General features: G+C 38.0%; 1 protein-coding gene across 1 annotated transcript in view; it reads left to right on the top strand.

Annotated features, from left to right (window-relative positions):
* The window catches only part of ARHGAP42 (Rho GTPase activating protein 42), a 157344-nt gene extending 140663 nt beyond the window's left edge, over positions 1-16681 (top strand). Inside the window, exons 18-24 of the mRNA XM_074144890.1 lie at positions 1829-1988; positions 4627-4771; positions 7607-7987; positions 10165-10321; positions 11553-11615; positions 15232-15311; positions 15554-16681. Of these exons, the coding sequence (XP_074000991.1) occupies positions 1829-1988; positions 4627-4771; positions 7607-7987; positions 10165-10321; positions 11553-11615; positions 15232-15311; positions 15554-15642 (1075 nt within the window). The 3' untranslated portion in view covers positions 15643-16681. The remainder of the gene's footprint in view (positions 1-1828; positions 1989-4626; positions 4772-7606; positions 7988-10164; positions 10322-11552; positions 11616-15231; positions 15312-15553) is intronic.
* The last annotated feature ends 2167 nt before the right edge of the window (positions 16682-18848 follow it).

The raw sequence follows: 18848 nt of genomic DNA, 5'->3' as shown, positions 1-18848 counted from the left end.
CCCTTAGTCACCTAAACCAAACATAAGATCTGTTACAGATAAAATTAGATTAAGATAATTGGCTAAAAACATGCTTTAACAAAGTAGTCATTTTCATGATGTGGCTTCCAAATAGCGATCTCTGCCATTGTGTCTGTCTGAAGAAAAAATCTGAAAAAGTTTTTTTGGCATAAAGTTATGAAGCAACACAGGAAACATGTAAGAAGACTGGCATCTATTTTCCTGCAGTTTATAATCATGTCTCTCATACTAAGCCCCTTTCCCCTATTTCTCCTGCTTCTCGATGAAAATGGGGTACTGAAACATTCCTTTTCCAAATATGAGGGGAGTATTTGTTATACAAGTAATTGTACAGTCTATCTCACTTCTAGACCGAAATAACCCTGGTATTCTGTGTATCATTAGCACCTACTCAACAGTGAGACTGAGAGAAAGGGTAATGTGTGACTCCAGACATGGGTTTGATCCTGATCCTAACAAAAAACCCCAGTAGCCTTGGGGAATACCTCATGGTTTGTGACTGCCTTTTTTAATCTTTGTAAGGGGACAGTTTTTGTGTTATTTGCTACCAAACTCTGACAGCAGATAGATCATTTTGCTTATCTATGTATAACATTTTAAGAACAAATCGAGCTATCTGAGAGTATTATTGGAAGGAAAGCGTAGCAGATGTCTCCATAAACTTGATTAATGAAGGCTGTCAGAGAAAACGAGAAAGTTTGCTCCTACCTGCTAGTCTTCTGGTATTTTATAGTTTTTACTGTTTCTTAATTTTAAAAGGTACAAGGGTTATTTTTATTATTTAGAAAATTGCTAAAAGTGCTCAGCTTGACAATGGTAGCAGATAGCAGTGAGAAGAAAGAGGAAACTGAACAAGTGCCTCAATAACTGATTCTATTTGGTAGCAGATTTGGTAAAATTAGGCATTAAGGCAATTATCAGATCGTTATTCGGCGTGATATTTCTTAGACATGAGGCTATGGGGCAGCTGTGACTGGGGAATCACTGGCAGTTATTGGATTTATGATGATATGGTTTTTATTTGGCAAATCTTATTCGTAAGGAGACAAAAGCGGCATTGAGGATTACTGATTGATGGTTTTAATTTTACTATCTGATAGATTATTGGAAAAACTAAGTTTCTAAATTCCACATTAAGAAGAAAAATGACAGAAAAGGTACAGTAAGCAGTAACAGAATATACAGAAGTAAAAGGTTAATATATTTTAAAGCTAGGACGTGTCATTATGTTCATCTAGTGTTACCTATACCACAGAAACAGTAATTTCACTGAACCCACTGATCCCATGTTTTCATGCATTAATAAGGAGATCCTATTGCAGTGTGTTTTCAATAACTAAGTTTATTTCCTTTACATGAAAGCTAAGATATATATGGCTGACCTCTGTTATATCATAGAATTTTCAGTCAATCCAATATCAAATATTTAAGGTCCTGTATAATCACTGGAGAGAGATGGTTACCTGCTCTTAGACTCTTAAACTTTAGATGGTCTAGATCTCTCTGTGGAGACCTTCAAAGGTAGCTGCTTCTCCCTGTCAATTATGTCAGGAACTTAAATACTTACTCTAGGAAGACATGCTCATTATCCATTAAGTTATTGCAGGATGGGAGCCTTAATGGAAATACAGTAGTTGTACTACACTGCATTTTGAATGTAGTAAAAGTGAAAGGTTAAAAAACGTTTTTAAAGGGGAGGCACAGACTTGCGATCTTGTTAAAGAAGTAGTCTTAACAGGTTTTTTGCCTGTTGGAATTGTAGTTTAGCACAACTATTTAATTGCATATTGTTTGTGTTCATTTAAAGGGTATCATTACACAGTCAGCAAAATCTAATGACTGTATCCAACCTTGGTGTTATCTTTGGACCAACTCTGATGAGAGCCCAAGAAGAAACCGTGGCTGCTATGATGAACATTAAGTTTCAGAATATCGTCGTTGAAATTCTGATAGAGCATTATGAAAAGGTAGAAAGACATTATCTGACTGTTTTGTGATAAAGTGGAACTAAGATCTCATTTTCATTACCACCCTTAAGTTCTGAAGAATAAGAAAACTAGCATTTGTAGACAGTCATTGATAGAAAGAATACCTTCTTCACACCCCGTGCTATGGATCTGTATTTCTAGCAAGTCTTTTGCGGCTGTGCAAGGTACAGATCCAAGGCATAATCTCATATGCTTTGAAGGAGTTGCTCTGAATATGCAGTTGCTTTCTGAAGATTGCTGTGTCATAACTTTGCTCCCAGCTCCTCCGTCTCTCTCATGCAGTGTATGAAGGTTCGCTCCGGGTGAATGCGTGGATTCTCCTGAGTGCTTCAGGTCAGAGTCTTTCTGACCATGGCTGTCCTTTGTGTAAATGCCAGCTGCACAGATCTAGTCCCACCTAATGTCATGAAACCCCAACCATCCTTCAGTTCCTCTTTTCATGAGCAGCATCAGTGTGGATCCCCAGCACAGTCCCCCATTTCAGTGCACTGTGTCATTTTTCATGTGTATAGGTACTACATCAAAAGTAAAAAAGCAAAAAAAAAAAATATATATCTTAGATGAGGTTTTATTCCTTGTTACAGTTTTTCAGCCCATCATCTCTTTGTGATTTAAATGTTCTTGAGTATTCTGGAACATACAAACTTCTCTAGGTATTTGCTTTGAAGAAGGGCATGTCTGTGACTGCCTGGTTTTCCCCAAAGAGACCAGTGACAGCAAAGGTCCATCTTCACCTGTAACATTGAGTAAGACCTGTTTCAGGTCTTAAGAAGGAAAATTTGTGAAATCTTAAACGCTTCCTTTCAGTCACTACCATTGCAGGTATCAGCTTCACTGAAAAGCTTCCTCAGATTTTAGGTTTTTTTAAACTATTTGATTTCAGAACTCAGCAGAACAGTCAAGACCTCCTTTACTTGGTCATCAAAAGAAGTTTTGGTTTTGAGATTTGTTGTTGATAGATATGACCTGTGATGACTAGGAAAACAAAGTGAAAAAACTTCGGTTTTATTCCCTTCCACAATACTCAGCTAAGGGGCAGTTCCCAGACAACAACAGGATCCCCTGCACTTGTTGGTCAGTAAGTACTGACAGTACTGCTTGGTATCATCAGTTATATTACATAGGGACTCCTCAAACTTGGTATGATACTGATAGCATCCTTTGTCTTTAACTTCAAAACATAAATATTGAATGTGTCCAACACTGAATTTCCCCTCCAGAAAATTACAAGCTCATTCAATACAAAGACCATGGCTGCACAACCAAAATCACCCTTATTCTATTTCTCTGTCTACAGAAATAATTTTATATCAATGTGCTTACTCAGTAATGCCTAATACAGTATTAATGTACTTCAGGACCACCTCAAGATGTCCATTACAGTATTTTCTTCCTTAGAAGTATATTTGCTTTCTTCCACTTCTGTGAGTGGCATGGAGGTATCTTTGCATTGTTCGTACTCTCCTGGGAGTGCCCTATTGATAGGGTATTCAGAAATCCTTGCAGAGATGTATTTTGGCGTTGCATGGTACTTACCCTATGACACTTGGCCCTCTCTGCACTATGGAGATTAGACACTTCTGATTCCTTTATTAGCTTCACTGAATAGGCAATCTTTGTCTGCAAAACCTCTTCTCCATTCCACAGAACTGATTCCACTTCCACAGAATGCCATAAGCAATACTAGGAGGAATAGGTGAGAAAGGACTTCTGAAAGAAACACACACAAATCTTTTGGTTATATTTTTTGCATTGCTCATCCTCCAAAGCAGTTAGCATTTTTATTAGAAGTATCCAAGAGGGTTTTTAGGGTCTTCCAAGACCTCCACTGCTTGTGTCTTGGATATTGCAGAACAGGTGATATAGGTGGAAGTCACCCAAATTACTGGACTTTTTGTGTTGTCCTTGCTGGCAAGCTTGCCATGCTTATCAGCAAAGAGTTCTCTAAAACCTCATGTGTACCTGTGTCAGATTGCAGTACTCAGATACCCCCAAAATTTGGGGTTTTTCTGCCGTAATGAAGTACAAAATTGATCAGTGTTAGCAGTGGTATGTAAAAGGTAAAAATCAGGAGATGCTCTGAACATAATGATGTTCCTTATCAAACTTGACATATTTGGCAAAATAAATTTGTTTTCTGAAATACAAACTGGATTGTAATAGGTTACAACTATAACAAATTTCTGTGACATACAAAATCTTCCACAGGAACACAGAGAAAAAAAAAAATCAATCTTTTCATAATATTTTAAAAAATTTATTACTTCTTGGGCAGGAGTTAGTTGTAAACATGTATTGTATGTTTCACAATTTAAACTATTAAGCACTTCTTAACAAGTGCTTAGAAAATAAAACTATTTTTGTAGAAAAAATATTTATATATAATCAGTATAAATTCTCAGTACAGCTCAGTATTGTGGTTCTTGGACTGTAAAATGAGAGCAGAGCAAAGCTTATATTCTGTGAACTTGCTCTTTTGTAATGTTTGAGACTATTTCAGCATTGATTTCTGGTGCAGTGGTAAGGAAAACAAATGGATTAATAATGGAAGTGTTAGAGTACCTCTGCTGTTTGTCATTTATTTTCCCTTCTTTTTTTTTTTTTTTCAATCATGCAGATATTTCACACTGCACCAGACCCCAATATTCCTCTTCCCCAACCTCAGTCCCGATCAGGTTCAAGAAGAACAAGAGCAATTTGTCTCTCCACAGGTTCACGTAAACCCAAAGGAAGATACACACCATGTCTAGCAGATCCTGACAGTAAGTTTGTCCTTGTTGACTCATTATCTTCCTTCTTAGGTCTTGTCTCTTAACTTTCCTGAATAATATCCATTAAGTTTTGTATTCCAATAATTGCAAGCATAACAGTTGGGGTTTTGTCAACTTTATAACCTCTGTGAGTCACAGCCACACTGCTGAACGACTGCATTCCTTGCTTCTCTCAGATGAGGAAAGATGTTTGGTTTTAGGCAAGTCTTGTATTGCATATAGTGTTCAAAAATCATTTAGAGTAGACTTTATATTCTAATCTAAATGTAGTCTGCTTTGAAACTCAAAGGTTCATTATATGAAGATCATCTCGCTTTTAGGATGATTGTTAAGGTTGGGAAACTGTAAATAGAATCTTTCCTCTCCTCCTTTAATAAATGTAACTCAGTCAAGGTCAGGAGATCAAAACCATTACCTGGCTTTTTTCACATGCATGAAACTGTGGTCATTGGTTCAAAGTCAGCCACCGCCTAGGTTCCCAGAACCACTGACACTGTCAATTTTTCTGGAATAGAAACAAACTGTAATATTTTGGGAAGAAACAGTTATTTATCATATAGCTTACTGTTTAACAGCAGGGAGTTATATTTATAATTAATTGCTGCTTAGAATGCTTATTCATTTTCATGGAAATGTGACTATTATAAAGTTTCGTTTCATTCATTTTCATCTAGTGGGCTGTCACTTTTTTAATTACTGGCTGTACTAGTAAGAAGTATTGGAACTTCAGCAAAGATTAAGTTGTTGACAGTTCCACTACTGCAACAGACTTCCAAAAGAACTTCTGTGTCCCTTGGCTCCCCAAGGGGATTTACAAGAAACTTGTACAGTAAATTAACCCACAGTTAAGGTACCTCTGTTCTTAAGGATCTGTAGTAATTCTGAAGTCTGTAATGTTAGGGAATGTATCCTCAGTATACTCTTGCACAGGTGCAGCATTTTCCATATGTTTATGTTACATAATTCCAGCGAGTGAGAGTTTAAATACTAAATCAGAGCAATAGCTGCCTACACGTCGATTGTCAGTGTGAATGGCATGGGAGCCCAAATAAGAAGTTACAGAGGAACCATCAGTTACATTTGCCAGAGGACAAACTGGGCAAGTTTCAGCTATTTTTCACTGTGTAACTGCAATGAATGAATGCCAGCATAAAAAAGGGGCAATTCTGCGCAAGTGTTTTGAGAAACATACACAAGCTCACACTTCTTCATTCAGACACGTCTTCTGCTGGCAGCTTGACTGGAACTAGGTCTGGCCCAAGAGCTCTCCACTTGTGCTTTGCTTGTTACCTCAAGCTCCGCACCTGCTTACACAAGTTCCAATTAAGATCTCGCTTGCGCCTGGAAGGCCGAGGCAGAATCAGAGTTATTCTCCTTGCCAAATATCTCTAAGTGTGGCCACAGACAAGCAAGAGAGAGCCTTGGCTTCTGGCAGTAGCAATTTCTGAAGTGCTAGATGGCTTTAAGTCATCCTTTAGATGAAGCATGGGCACTTAACTGTATTGCAAGAAATTAAGGAATTCTGTATAGCATGAGAAAATGAGATATAGGTTTCAAATGGCGGGCAATGATAGAAAATTATAGAAAATGCATCTGACAAATTTAGGCTTCAGCCAGTCTTGCAATTTTCAAGGGACTAATGGTCTGTAAAGGGACAAGATGGGGGACAATCTAATCTGGAATACCAGAATTCTGGCCAGAAGTGGACAGAATATTTCATGTTACTGTACCAGTGGCACTACTGTTGTCAGATCCACTGACTGTGCAAGGTATTGGTATCGGTGACATATCTGTAATACTGTGTGTGGTTATGGTGGCTTGTTGTCAACGATATTGAAACATTTGGAGGCAAAAGCAGCTGTATCATACTGATATCTTACGACTACTGTGTGGTTGAAGAATATACATGCTCTGCTTCTTGTGAACTTTGTGAATTATATCTCCTAGCTTTTGGGAAAAAATCCTCCTAGAAACCAAGGTATGACTCACTAGACTGAACCCAGTCTTCAAAATAATTCAGGCCTCACTGTATTATAGGCCAGTCCTTCCTCAGTTCTGGTGAGTGTTCCTACCTTTATATCATCAGCAAATTTCTTTAGGATATTCCTGCTTTTTGTTGAAAAAGATTATTGGAAACAAAATCAGTACAAAGATTTTTGTATAGGTAGGTAAATTTCTCTAATATCAATCTAATTAAAGAAATTTGTCAAATGTTCAACATTCAGGTTGTAAATAAAGGAATGAGTTGTCCTTCTGCAGGATAGGTATTCCACGAAAAGTATGATGACTCAGAAAGTGGGATATCTATAGATAGATTTATGGACTAGTGCTACAGAGACGGCAGAGATAGATCCTCAGCACCTTGGTAACCAAAATAAAATTTAATTCTTATGCCTGTTGGCAATAAAGTCATGCATTGAAGAACATGAGTGTGACAAGCACCACAACATTTGCCTTGTCATGGAAATCCAGCAAGATGCTCACCACAAAGATATTGCAACTGCTGAATTTTCTTAAGGATTATTTGTATTGCAGGCAGTTCTTTTAAAATGCAGACTTCTGTGTGAAATAGTTTAGCCTGTAGCCCATTATGTTAATCACCTCTAAAGAAATAGCCACAAAAGGCAGCTGCTCTAGGCTAAAGATAGCAATATGTGTGAAACTTAGAGTAACTAAATAGATATTTTATCTTAAGGATCATTGCCTCTGAAACCACATACTAATGAATTTGATGATAAGTAAGGTACAGGGGGCTAAAGGTAGCATGAGAGAAATGCACATGATTAGAAAATGTAATTTTTTTTTCTCTCTCTCCCTCCTCCCTAGGTGACTCATACAGCAGTAGCCCAGACAGCACTCCCATGGGCAGCATCGAGTCTCTCTCTTCTCACTCCTCTGAGCAGAACAGCACCACCAAATGTGCACCCTCACAGCCCAGGGAGAAATCAGGAGGGATTCCATGGATTGCCTCTCCCCCTTCTTCTAATGGCCAGAAGAGTTCAGGTCTCTGGACTACAAGTCCAGAGTCCTCATCAAAGGAGGATGCAACTAAAACAGATGTCGAGTCAGACTGCCAAAGTGTAGCTTCTGTTACGGGACCAGAGAATGCCTCTCCACCAACAGACCTGACCAAAAAGAGTTCTTACAGTCTGTCTGGGCTGAAAAGGTCTTCAGCATCTTCTCTTAGATCAATTCCATCAGCTGAAGGTAATTTCCAAGGTTGTTTAAGGACATCAGTGTTTACTGTGACACATAGAAAACAAGAGCTGTATCTGATATTTATTATTTTTTGGTTTTTTGTTTTTTAATTTTTGTAGTATATTCTTTCAGTTTTCAAACTGCTTCTGACATAATCCCATTGTTTCTTACTTGTACAGTTCAAGGTACAAGATACAATTATTTCTCAGAATTTAGAGTACTCTCTCTCCTTCTATGCCTCATCTAGACCACTGGCTTGTAAGAAAATTGCTGGTTTATAAGAAGAGTTGGTAGTTATGGCTTATCACTGTGTCAAAGGAATGAAACCTTGGAACGTGATTGATATGGATCAAAGTTAATATTTAAATTAAAAAAAACCACTAGACTTAACATATTTAGTAAATAAGAGTTTTGTCATTCCTTGTCAGTGTGCCTACTCTTTTTTTTTTTTTTTTTTTTGACAACTACATCTCTCAAATTGGCTGAAATAGGAGACTGAAGGAAAGATGGCTTATTTTGGTTTGGCTTTTTAGTTATGGTTTTTACCATCAATGCCTTTAGTTGACATAGGACTGAACAGATAGGATAAAAAGTTAATCCCTAGCATGAAAAGGTATGTCTGATACAGAATCACAGAATATTTTTGGTTGGATGGGACCTTTGAGATCATCAAGTCCAACCAACAACAACAACAAAAAAACCCACCAAACAACAACAAAAAAAAAACCCCACCAAAAAATCCAGAAATAGATACTGCAAATAGATTCTCGTGAACACAAAATTATGACTGAATGGTCCTGTATATGGACATGATGTGCAAGAACAACCATAAGTTTGCAACCCCAACTTTAGAAATCCAGTTTCAGTGCAGAAGTTAGGACACCAATCTTCCTGTTCAGTCAAAGAAGGATGCTGCTTCAGAGAACACCCTCAGAGCACCGACGCTGAGCCTGTCCCCCAAATAAGCCTGTAGACAAGGCTCCTTTCAAGGCAGAGAAGCTTCTTAATTTAGACAGTTCTACAACTGCTAAGTTATCCGAAAGGCCTGTGAACCCTTGCTGTATCCCTGCGATTACATGAGGTGATATTGCACTATATTTCACATTTCCACAGCTATGTGGAAATTGCTTTAGAAGAAACACCTTCTGAGCTGTCAATAGTATAAGTAATACAAGTACACGTAGGGTAAATATGTGCTTATGTGCAAAGTCCTAAGAGTTTAAGAAGGTTCTGTCCCCTCTGTCCCCGCCATGGCATGTGCGAGCTTTTTCCTAAGGCTTCCAGATATGAATTAGTGTTACATTAACTGTATTAATCATTTATAATAACAATATCATTAACAATAATTTATAATATAAAATAATACCATAGAATTAAAATATTAATAATATAGGTATTGGTTGTCTATTTTGGGATCTCTTTATATTATAACGGCTTTTAAAGCATTTTTAAGCATATGTTGTTCTTGGGAATAAAGAAACACAGAAGTAGATACAGTTACTGTCTTGCAGAATATATATGCAAACAAGGCAGCAGTCCACAGATAGATCAGCTTAAAGGACGCATGTGGCCATGCCTTGTATTCATTAAAAGGACTTTTTTTGTGTGCAATACAGTCTGTATAGCTATAGTTTTGTTTTATCAAGTTACAGTAGCAATTGTTTTAGTCAACTCATAACCATTAATTCCTAAGTATTTTTCTAAACTGCATGAAGCTTCTGTGGATACTGAAATATTAATTCTTACAAATTAACATGGTCTGATTTCATAGTGGATGCTGCTTTGAGCAGGAATTTGGACTAGCTGACTTCCTGAGATCCCTTCCAACATGAATTTTTTTCTACAATTCTATGCAGTGTGCTACTTCATAAAAGTTGGTTTTGTTGTCACTTTTTATTGAATGTACTATCTAGCTACTTAAGTGCAATTATTTTTTTAGACTTCACAATTTTAATGTCATTTTTTCATTCTTGCTGTTGGTCCTTTTCTCCTGGCTTTCTGTCTGAAAGGCTGTTTCTTCTCTGTCTTAGTAAGTACTTTCTCTACCTATTTTTCCTCTTTAAAAAAACAAAAACAAAACTGACCAAAACCACACAACAACAACAACAAAAACTTTGCATGTTACACGTTGTGAAATAACTTGAAATCAGCTTTAATATTCCCTATTATTTGTTTGTTTTCTTTAGGTAACAAAAGCTGCAGTGGATCTATACAGAGCTTATCTTCAACAGATACCAAAGATACACCAAAGGCTCCACCAAACCCTGATTTGCCTCCCAAAATGTGCAGGAGATTAAGATTAGATACTGCATCAAGTAATGGCTATCAAAGACCAGGATCTGTGTAAGTCATCAAGGCCTTTTGGAGATTCGTGTTGTTACGGTACTGTCTACTATAAAGTGATCCCAGAGAGCTACATAAGTAGTTGAAAAAGCATTCATGAATACTTGATTTGAAAATTTCTGTATTTCTGAATTATTTATCTGGCTTCATTAAAATTGTAAACAAAGGAGACATGGCACAAAGTCTGGTAAGTCAGTTGAAAGACTCCCATTGACTTCATTAGACTACAGATAAGGTCTATAATGAGGAAATGTATCTTTGGAAAGTGATTAGTATTATTATCTCTGGCTCTTCTGGAATATAATATTTCAAGACGCATAAATGCTACTTACTGTCCATGCTGTTATGTCAAGAATATCATCAGATCTTACTTGTGTAAACCCAAAATTGAAGAAAGGAAAAAAAAAAACCACCCAAACCTGCTCTGAAATGTCTTTGATTGCTGCCTGTTAAATAGTTGATATCTTCGTTTTTAGTAACAGTTGATTGTGTGGGGGTATTTTGGGGGGGATGGGTGCTTTGGAAGGAGGATAATTCTAAGCAATAGAGGTTAATTTAGCTCATTGAGATTTGGGTTAGCAATGTTTCTCTGTGTTTTTTGCACAAACGTAAGAGTCAGAAGATCTAGATCTAGATGTAGATGATCTTAAAGGTCCTTTCCAACCTAGACAATTCTATGATTCTATGATCTTTGCTGTAATCCTGACTTTGACTCAGAATTTCTCTGTCCCCATGAACAAGTGATTTCCAGATCTGCAGAGCAGCAAGAAGTTCTCCAAATACTGCAGGACTCCATCCACCCTGTCCACTTCTAAAACTGGAAGGGATCACTGCAGTCATTTCAGACTGTTGCATCTTAAACAGGCAATCCCGCACAGCTCAGAGTTTCAGCATGGTGGTGACAGGCTGGCAGTGAAAGCATTTCCAGTATATCTATCGGCCATCCACGGAAAGAATTTTAAGTATAGGGTGTTAGAGACTTCCCTTGGTGACTCAGCAAAGCACTGGAGCATCTGGAAGTGAGGCCCCAGTTAGATTGTGCCCTTAAGAATTCTGCTGAATTAAATTCTGGGACTTAAATTCAGCTTTTTAATTTCCTCTGTTTCTCTAAGTAAATAATTAAAACAATTTCTAAAAATGTGTCCACATCTTTAGATGATTAAAAGTGAAGTTTATTAATGGTTGTTTATTAATGGGCTTTCTATAAAGCAAGGTGGTGCTTTATTTTCAGAGTGGCTGCAAGAGCCCAGTTGTTTGAAAGTGCTGGTTCACTTAAACAAGTTTCTTCAGGACGGTAAGTGCTTCATAGTATTTAACAATTTCTAAAATCCTTTCTGTTTTGCTGGCTTCAAAGATTGAAATAGAAGTTTTGGAGCTTTGTCCTGTGTCTTTTGGACAGCACCATGTGGAATGCAAAATTTCTGTATATTTTATTAAACTCATCATTACTCCAGGAGAAAACTAAATGTAACAGAGAATACCAGCCTATCTGGCTATTCTGTCACCAGGGAATTGCAGTGAGAGATGCTCAGCTTGCTTAGTCATCTGCTTAAGGACACAGCTACAAGAGTAAATGAACAGGATTTTTATTAGGATGAGGGTGCTGTACTTATTCCATACAGCTGTTTGTGTATACATGCCTTCAGCAGAGTAGCAAACTTTCTAGTTTATGGTTAATTTGCTTATGCAGGCAAGTCCTGGATAACAGCTGCTTTAGAATGTGCAGGATTAACGTGATCAGGATTCCTGTCTTTTCCATCACACCTTCCATGCCTCAGTATCTGTCTGGAGAAACTGTTCCCCTTTCTTCATGCATTTATTCAGTGGATTTGATTCATCCTTATATTAAATTAGAATGTTCTGATAAGTGTTTGTCTAGGAAGCAGTATCTTCCATACATTACTAACCAGTCTACGTGTAATAGGCTAAGGCAGATAGTCAAATAAATGGATGCTGGGAAAAGTCTGTCTTTCAACTGTCCCTGCATTTCAAGTTCTCTGAGACAGAACGTATCTTTTTGTCCATCACTTTACTCACTGATACCAAGAACTGTCAAGTTTCCAAGAATTGTCAAGCTTACTGGAACTGTCAAGCAATAGGAAAAAAAAAACCCTTAACCCATGAATCCAAAAGTAGTAATCTAAAGTAGCACAGCTGTAAAAGAAGATGCCAACATGTGCTGAGATGTGCAGCAGTGGAATATGGTTGTCCCCTCTGGCAGATGTAGCAGGGGCGAGACGGAGAAAGCTGACCTGCAAAAAGGCCCACTGATTTTGTTCAAGAGAAGCAACTTACATGAATCAAGGCTGTTCATGTTTTCTGTAGTACATGAACTGTAAGATGACCAAAAAAGAGGGTGGCAGGGGGGAAAAGGACATGAAAACAGCAGGGTATTAATTTAAAGAAGACAAGTATGAATGAAGAGACTGGAATGTTCTTAAGCCAGTGCCCTAAGCTGAGAGTGATGACTGCTTCACCAGTCCTGCATCGTTTCACCTCCACCAACTGTTCCTTCTCTTACTTTGTATTGCTCCCTTCTTGTAAACTCCCCCTGTTCCCTCAGAGCCTGTGCCACATGTATCTGTATATAAAAAGCATGTAAGAAGCAAAAATCTGACAAAGGAAAAAATGTAGCAGTTTGATAATGGATATGGAGAGCAGATAACAAAGCCAAAAACTCTGAAAGGTGTAATAGCTACTCTACTTCAGCCTTCCTAAGAAGGCTGTTACTGCAGAAGAGCAACAGTAACAAGGAGAGTGAAAAACAAGAAGAGAGCAGGCAAAATGAGGAAGAAATAAGAAGTAGCTCAGCTGTTCTTATAGTGCTGCTCAAGTCCGAGTAAGTTGCAATTCAGAGCCAGCTTTTATTTACCTCTCATGCATGTTATGAACATGAAGGCTGATTTGAAACTTTAAGATAGTCTTTTCTTTTCTCTGAAGTATCTGGAAATCATGGTAATTACATCTTGATCCACCCAGTTGAAAGGCCACCTGAGTTCATAACTCCACTATCTTATGAACACATGCAGGACAGAGTGTAAGACAGATAAACTATTTTTAAGCTATCTGGTTTGAAATACTCAAGTCAAGATAGCGTTGAACTCTGTGCAGGGGTAATTTACCCTGCTAAAAATAACTAGTTTTGAAATTTTAAGCTACTGCTTCCCTATGTAGTATAGTATCTAAGTAGCTTCAATTCCTCCTTGAAGCTTGTTGCCTGTTATGGTCATTTGTACAGCAGACGGATCAAAAGTACTTATATGGTTTGCAGTGTCACATTGTCATCTGTATTTCAGCAGATAATTTGTACTCAATGCTTTACCACCACCGTGGCCCAGTCTTACTTAATTCTTTCTTCCAGGTAATCTTTGCAACCCTGCTTTCTGACTTGGTATAATGCAATATCTCTAATAAAAGTGTGTGTCCGTCCCTTTTTTTTTTAACTCTGGGACATTATTTGACCTGGCTGTTTTCTCTCCTTGTATACACGAGTTCATAACCCCATAGCACTGCCAGTTGGGACAGATTTCTTTTAGTCACAAAGAGAATGAGAGGCCACAGTACATGTTTTAGGATTCTACAGGGAAGACCAAAATTTTGTGCCCTGTGCAACCTGTGCTCTCTTTTTTCAATTCCAGAATTACTTTGACTTCTCAGTCTTCCCATTCCTTCATCTCTCAACTTCAAGTTTATTAATCATCCATCTCCCAGACTGTGGTATTAAACTGCTGTCTACACTGAGACCAGTTCCTGTTGCTAATCTAGTATGCACTTGAAAGAAGTGAAGGAGTTTTCTTACTGCTTTCACAAAATTTGCAGTTATCCAACAGTTTTAGTAAGGCCTGTGGTGTCTTTATTGCAGCTTCTGTACAAAAATACACCAAGCCCATAATCCCTTTCATTTAGAGGTACACAGAAAGTCAGTAAGTTTCTCACATAAAGTGAAAACTGCATCATAAGAAGAAGGATTTTCATTAGAAAAGAATACTTAGAAAAATGGGAAGAAGGAGTTGGTGACATCAGGCAGCTTTGGCTTGGCAGCAGGATCTCTAGGTGCTGGCCTGGGACTTTAATAGGAGTAGGCTGACAGTATGAAGCCCTGTAGACCTGTGCTCCACTCCCTACCATAGGATTAAATATCCTTTCCCAGTCATTCTTATGTTTTTATTTTCATGCTATATTTTGCGTTTCCTTAAACACCTGGAATGCCTTGCCCAGACCATACGAGTGTTTTCTACTCAGTCAAGCTTGGCTGTGAGTCTGCCATCTCCAGGAGTCTATAAATCTGTCTTCTTCCTGTAGGATAATATTAACCGATGAGTCATCTGAAAACACAGATTCCTGTGTTTTCCCTCCTTCATTCCTATTCTGGCTTCTGTCTTTGTCTTGCTAGACTGAAAACTCATTAGGGCAGGAGCATAGTTTTAAAGCTTATTTATAACTTAAATAATAATAATAATAATAGGTGTTATTGTTGTTGTTATTATTATCATTATTTAAAAGGCCTCATTAAAAAGCTTATGATCTGATGAGTACTGACCCTTTGCTAGCATAAGTTTAATGTTATGGGCTCAAAACAAATGTAATAAAAAGTAGGGAAAGGGAAAATGCATTTTTTCTCATCTGGATTCTATCCACTAAAGTCATGGAAGAAGGAATTTCTAGGAAATGTGGGTACCATTTTCTGAAGTTACTTTCTTTGCACTAAACAACATGAATCACACTCTTCTCAGATTATTAGCATCATCTTAAGAGAGAACCGTAATAGATGATGGTGATGTTATCACATGTTTTTAACAAACAGCCTTGTTTGGAGGGGGGGGAGGGAGCAGTGTAAGTAAGAATGTCCATTTTCATAATTGCACACAAAAAAATTGCCCAGGAACCTGAAAGCCTTTTTTTCCTTCCAGACAAGCAAAAGCCATGTATTCCTGTAAGGCTGAGCATAGTCATGAGCTGTCTTTCCCACAGGGGGCAATATTTTCCAATGGTAAGATATGTTTTACATTCTCTTTTTACATAAAAAAAAATTAAAAACTGAATTATATCCACAAGATAATAGAGCATAATTCCACTTTCAGCTCTCAGCTTTCACCCTGATTTTTCAATTGCTCTTGAATAAATACTGTCTAAATAAATATATGAACCATATATAGGATCTTCTAACAGTTTTAATTTATTGTAAATATGTTTTGTTTATATGTTTCTTTTGCTTGTTGTTTTTTTTTGCAGTGTATCCTTCAGTGGAACCAGGCTGGTTAAAAGCAACTTATGAAGGCAAAACAGGACTTGTTCCTGAGAATTATGTTGTCTTCCTCTAGTAATCTTTAGTGGACAGCTATATCTTCATGGTATCCATGGTAACAAATAATAAGCACTATGATTTTTATCTGACACAGATATGGGATCAGCCCGTTAGCTGAGTGGTAGATTTCCTTCAGATACTGCAGCTGCAGGTTACACAGCTCCCTATCAACAGAACAGAATGTAATGAAACAGTTAACAGTTTCTGTACTGAAGACGGTACTCTGTTTAAATAACTTCCATTGTTTGCAAAAGGTTGTTCTGTTCTTCTTTTATGGGTAAGGAACACTAGAGCAATAAAATCAAAAAAAAGTTGCCATTTAGCTGCAGACCTTCAGGTCCTAGGAAGTGTAAAATTTAGAGGCAATGCACTCTATGACATTGCTTGCAAACTATAGTTTTTAATATGAAAAATTGTATTTTTTTTCATAATGTAAGTAATGCTTCTATTGTGATCTGAATTCTCCCTTAGAAAACTTCATTCTAAAATTAGTCCTAATCATTTCAAATAAGAAATGAGTTTTCCGTAAATCAGAAGTTTGGACTTTTGTTAGTCATTGAGATTAAAATATGTTATAGAATTTATGCAACTGGTAATGAAATCAGTTTATACACTGCCTGAGCAGTAAGTGTTCATTCAAAATGTGATATGTTTAATGAATGTTTCATTCAAATACTTCTTAGATTTATTTCCTCCTTTCTGTATCATTATAGATAATATTAACAACTTTTGTTTTTATGATACCTGTCATTGGGACAATATTCTCAGTGTATCTCAGAACAACATCTATAGAAAGCAGGGAGATGCTGAATCTGGAATGATTGGCAGTAATGTGAAGTGAGCAGTGAAAAACAGCAGTATGTTTTGAAACCTGAGATAAATTGTAACCAAGTTCTTTTCCAGCTTTTTCCATTGCAAATAAGACAAATGGCCTGTGAAGTAGCTAATTTTATAAGCTACGAATGCTGAAAGCTCCATGTAGCAATAAAAGTATTTAGTATTATTTCTCCTGACTTCTGCTAAACTATTTCATAAAGATTTCTCCCCTTCCACAGAATAAAAAAGCCTTACTTTTCTAAAGTTTTGTAAAGACCCATCGATTGCTCCTGGTGGGACTTAAAAAAGAAAACCCAAACTCAAAAAAACCCCAACAACATAAGCAGCTTTCTAAATCTGAGCATCTTTCTTGCACACCTTGAGGGAAAACATGCCCTGCTTGCTTGGCTATTACCATGCCCAGTTGAAAACCAAGACACTTAAGCTCCATATTAGTAATTCACCAGCATTAGCGCTACAGAAGGAATTCACCATTTCGTAGACCTGTCAAGGATAAGTTCAGTAACAGAAATCAATATATGTGTCTTCTGATTTCTAAGTTGTACACTATTTCTAGAAAGTTTAAGAAAGAACTTCTGTTAGGACTAAAAAAATCAGTAATCTTTTAGTTGCTTCTTTTTTCTTTTCATAGCCTTTTTCTTTTTTAAATTAGAAAATAAGATTTATTGCCAACATAAAGAAGCACGTCAGAACCTTCTTTACTTGTACATAGTGCATGCTTTCTGCAGAGCAATTCTGTGTTCAAATTCAGGCTTGTGGCAAAAACCTTCGGCATCCTTCTTGCTAATTGAAGTGTCAAGTGATCAGGGAAGGAGAGAGGGAAGGGGGAGTCTGGGCAAGACTGACAGCAGGCAGTCGAGGACAGACCCCTTGAATTAGTGACTGAGTTATCTGGGTTCTTCCTTCACTCTAAACAGTTTCATTTAAGTCCAAAATCATGTTTCACTTTGCTGTAAGACCAGACTGTGTTCAGCGCGTTGTGATGAAGGGCTGTTCCAGACATTATCACTGGCAGTGGAGGCAGACACATGTGCTCATCTAATTTACCCAGAGCAGATGGGAAAGGAAGTGAAGGCCTTTTCTCATCACATCAAGCCTTTTTTATTTTTAAGGCAAGCCAAGATTTCTTAGTGTAAGCTATGCCTGAAACTTCCATTGCCCTGAGATCAACATGGTTTTGGTTGTGATTTTGCTGTATTTCACAATCCAAAAATTGCAGAATGTCAAAAAGCTTACCTTTGGTGACCTTCCCCGGAGTGCTGCTGCAGGCAGAAAGGAGCAGCAAGGTGAGGCAGAGCTTTGAGCAGAGGCTGGAGGCCCAGCACACATCTCACCCAGGCAGAGAAATGCAATGATTTGGGGAAGAAAACACTTCTATCTATTTCACTGGGGTCAGTGGCAAATGGACCTTTGCTGAACATCCTTTTATGACTTCTTATACCTCTTGGGAGGAATGTAATTGTTGTGAAATTCTTGAGAAACAGTGAAATAGAAAATGCTTGCTCTTATTTGCTTTGCTTTAGCCTCATTTAAAAAGAAGGGGGAAATCCTGGGCTGCATAGGGAAGAGTGTGGCCAGTAGGTCAAGGGAGGTCATTCTTCCCCTCTACTCTGCACTGGTGAGGCCACAACTGGAATACCATGTCCAGTTCTGGGCTCCCTAGTTCAAGAGAGACAGGGAACTACTGGAGAGAGTCCAATGTAGGGCAACTAAGATGATTAAGGGACTAGGGCACCTCCCTTACGAGGAAAGGCTCAAAGGGGCTCTTTAGCCTGGAGAAGAGAAGGCTGAGGGGAGACCTTACCTATGTTTACAAGTACCTAAAGGGTGGGTTGAAGGAGGATGGAGCTGGACTCTTTTCAATGGTTTCCAGCGATAGGACAAGGGGCAACGGGCACAAGCTGGAACATAGGAAGTTCCATTCAAATATGAGGAAAAACTTCTTTACGGTGAGGGTGACAGAGCCCTGGAACAGGCTGCCCAGGGAGGTTGTGGAGTCCCCTTCTCTGGAGATTTTCAAGACCTGCCTTGATGCAGGCCTGAGAAATGTGCTCTAGGCAATCCTGCTTTGGCAGGGCAGTTAGACTAGATGATCTCTAGAGGTCCCTTCCAACTCTAACAATTCCATGATTCCATGATAAGCTAGCCTAGCTAGGTAATACTACAGCTGTGTATATGTCTGGGTGTTCTCCACTATTATGTTTTGAAACCAGCTGATCATAGTGCAAGCTAGAGGACTCAAAGATGCCAAGTTCATTTAAAAATTTGTAAAAATGCAAAGTTCAGTTACAGATTAAGTAAGTGGAGTCTGTAAGTGCTGAGGGAAAGGCTGTAGAAAGACCTGTAGGAATCCCTGTGGAGGAGAGGTGTTCTGTCTGTTCCCAG

The sequence above is a fragment of the Numenius arquata genome, chromosome 1, assembly GCF_964106895.1.
Source record: "Numenius arquata chromosome 1, bNumArq3.hap1.1, whole genome shotgun sequence".
Classification (NCBI taxonomy): domain Eukaryota; kingdom Metazoa; phylum Chordata; class Aves; order Charadriiformes; family Scolopacidae; genus Numenius; species Numenius arquata.
The sequence above is the reverse complement of the archived record's forward strand: the minus strand, read 5'-3'. Positions and strand labels throughout refer to the sequence as shown.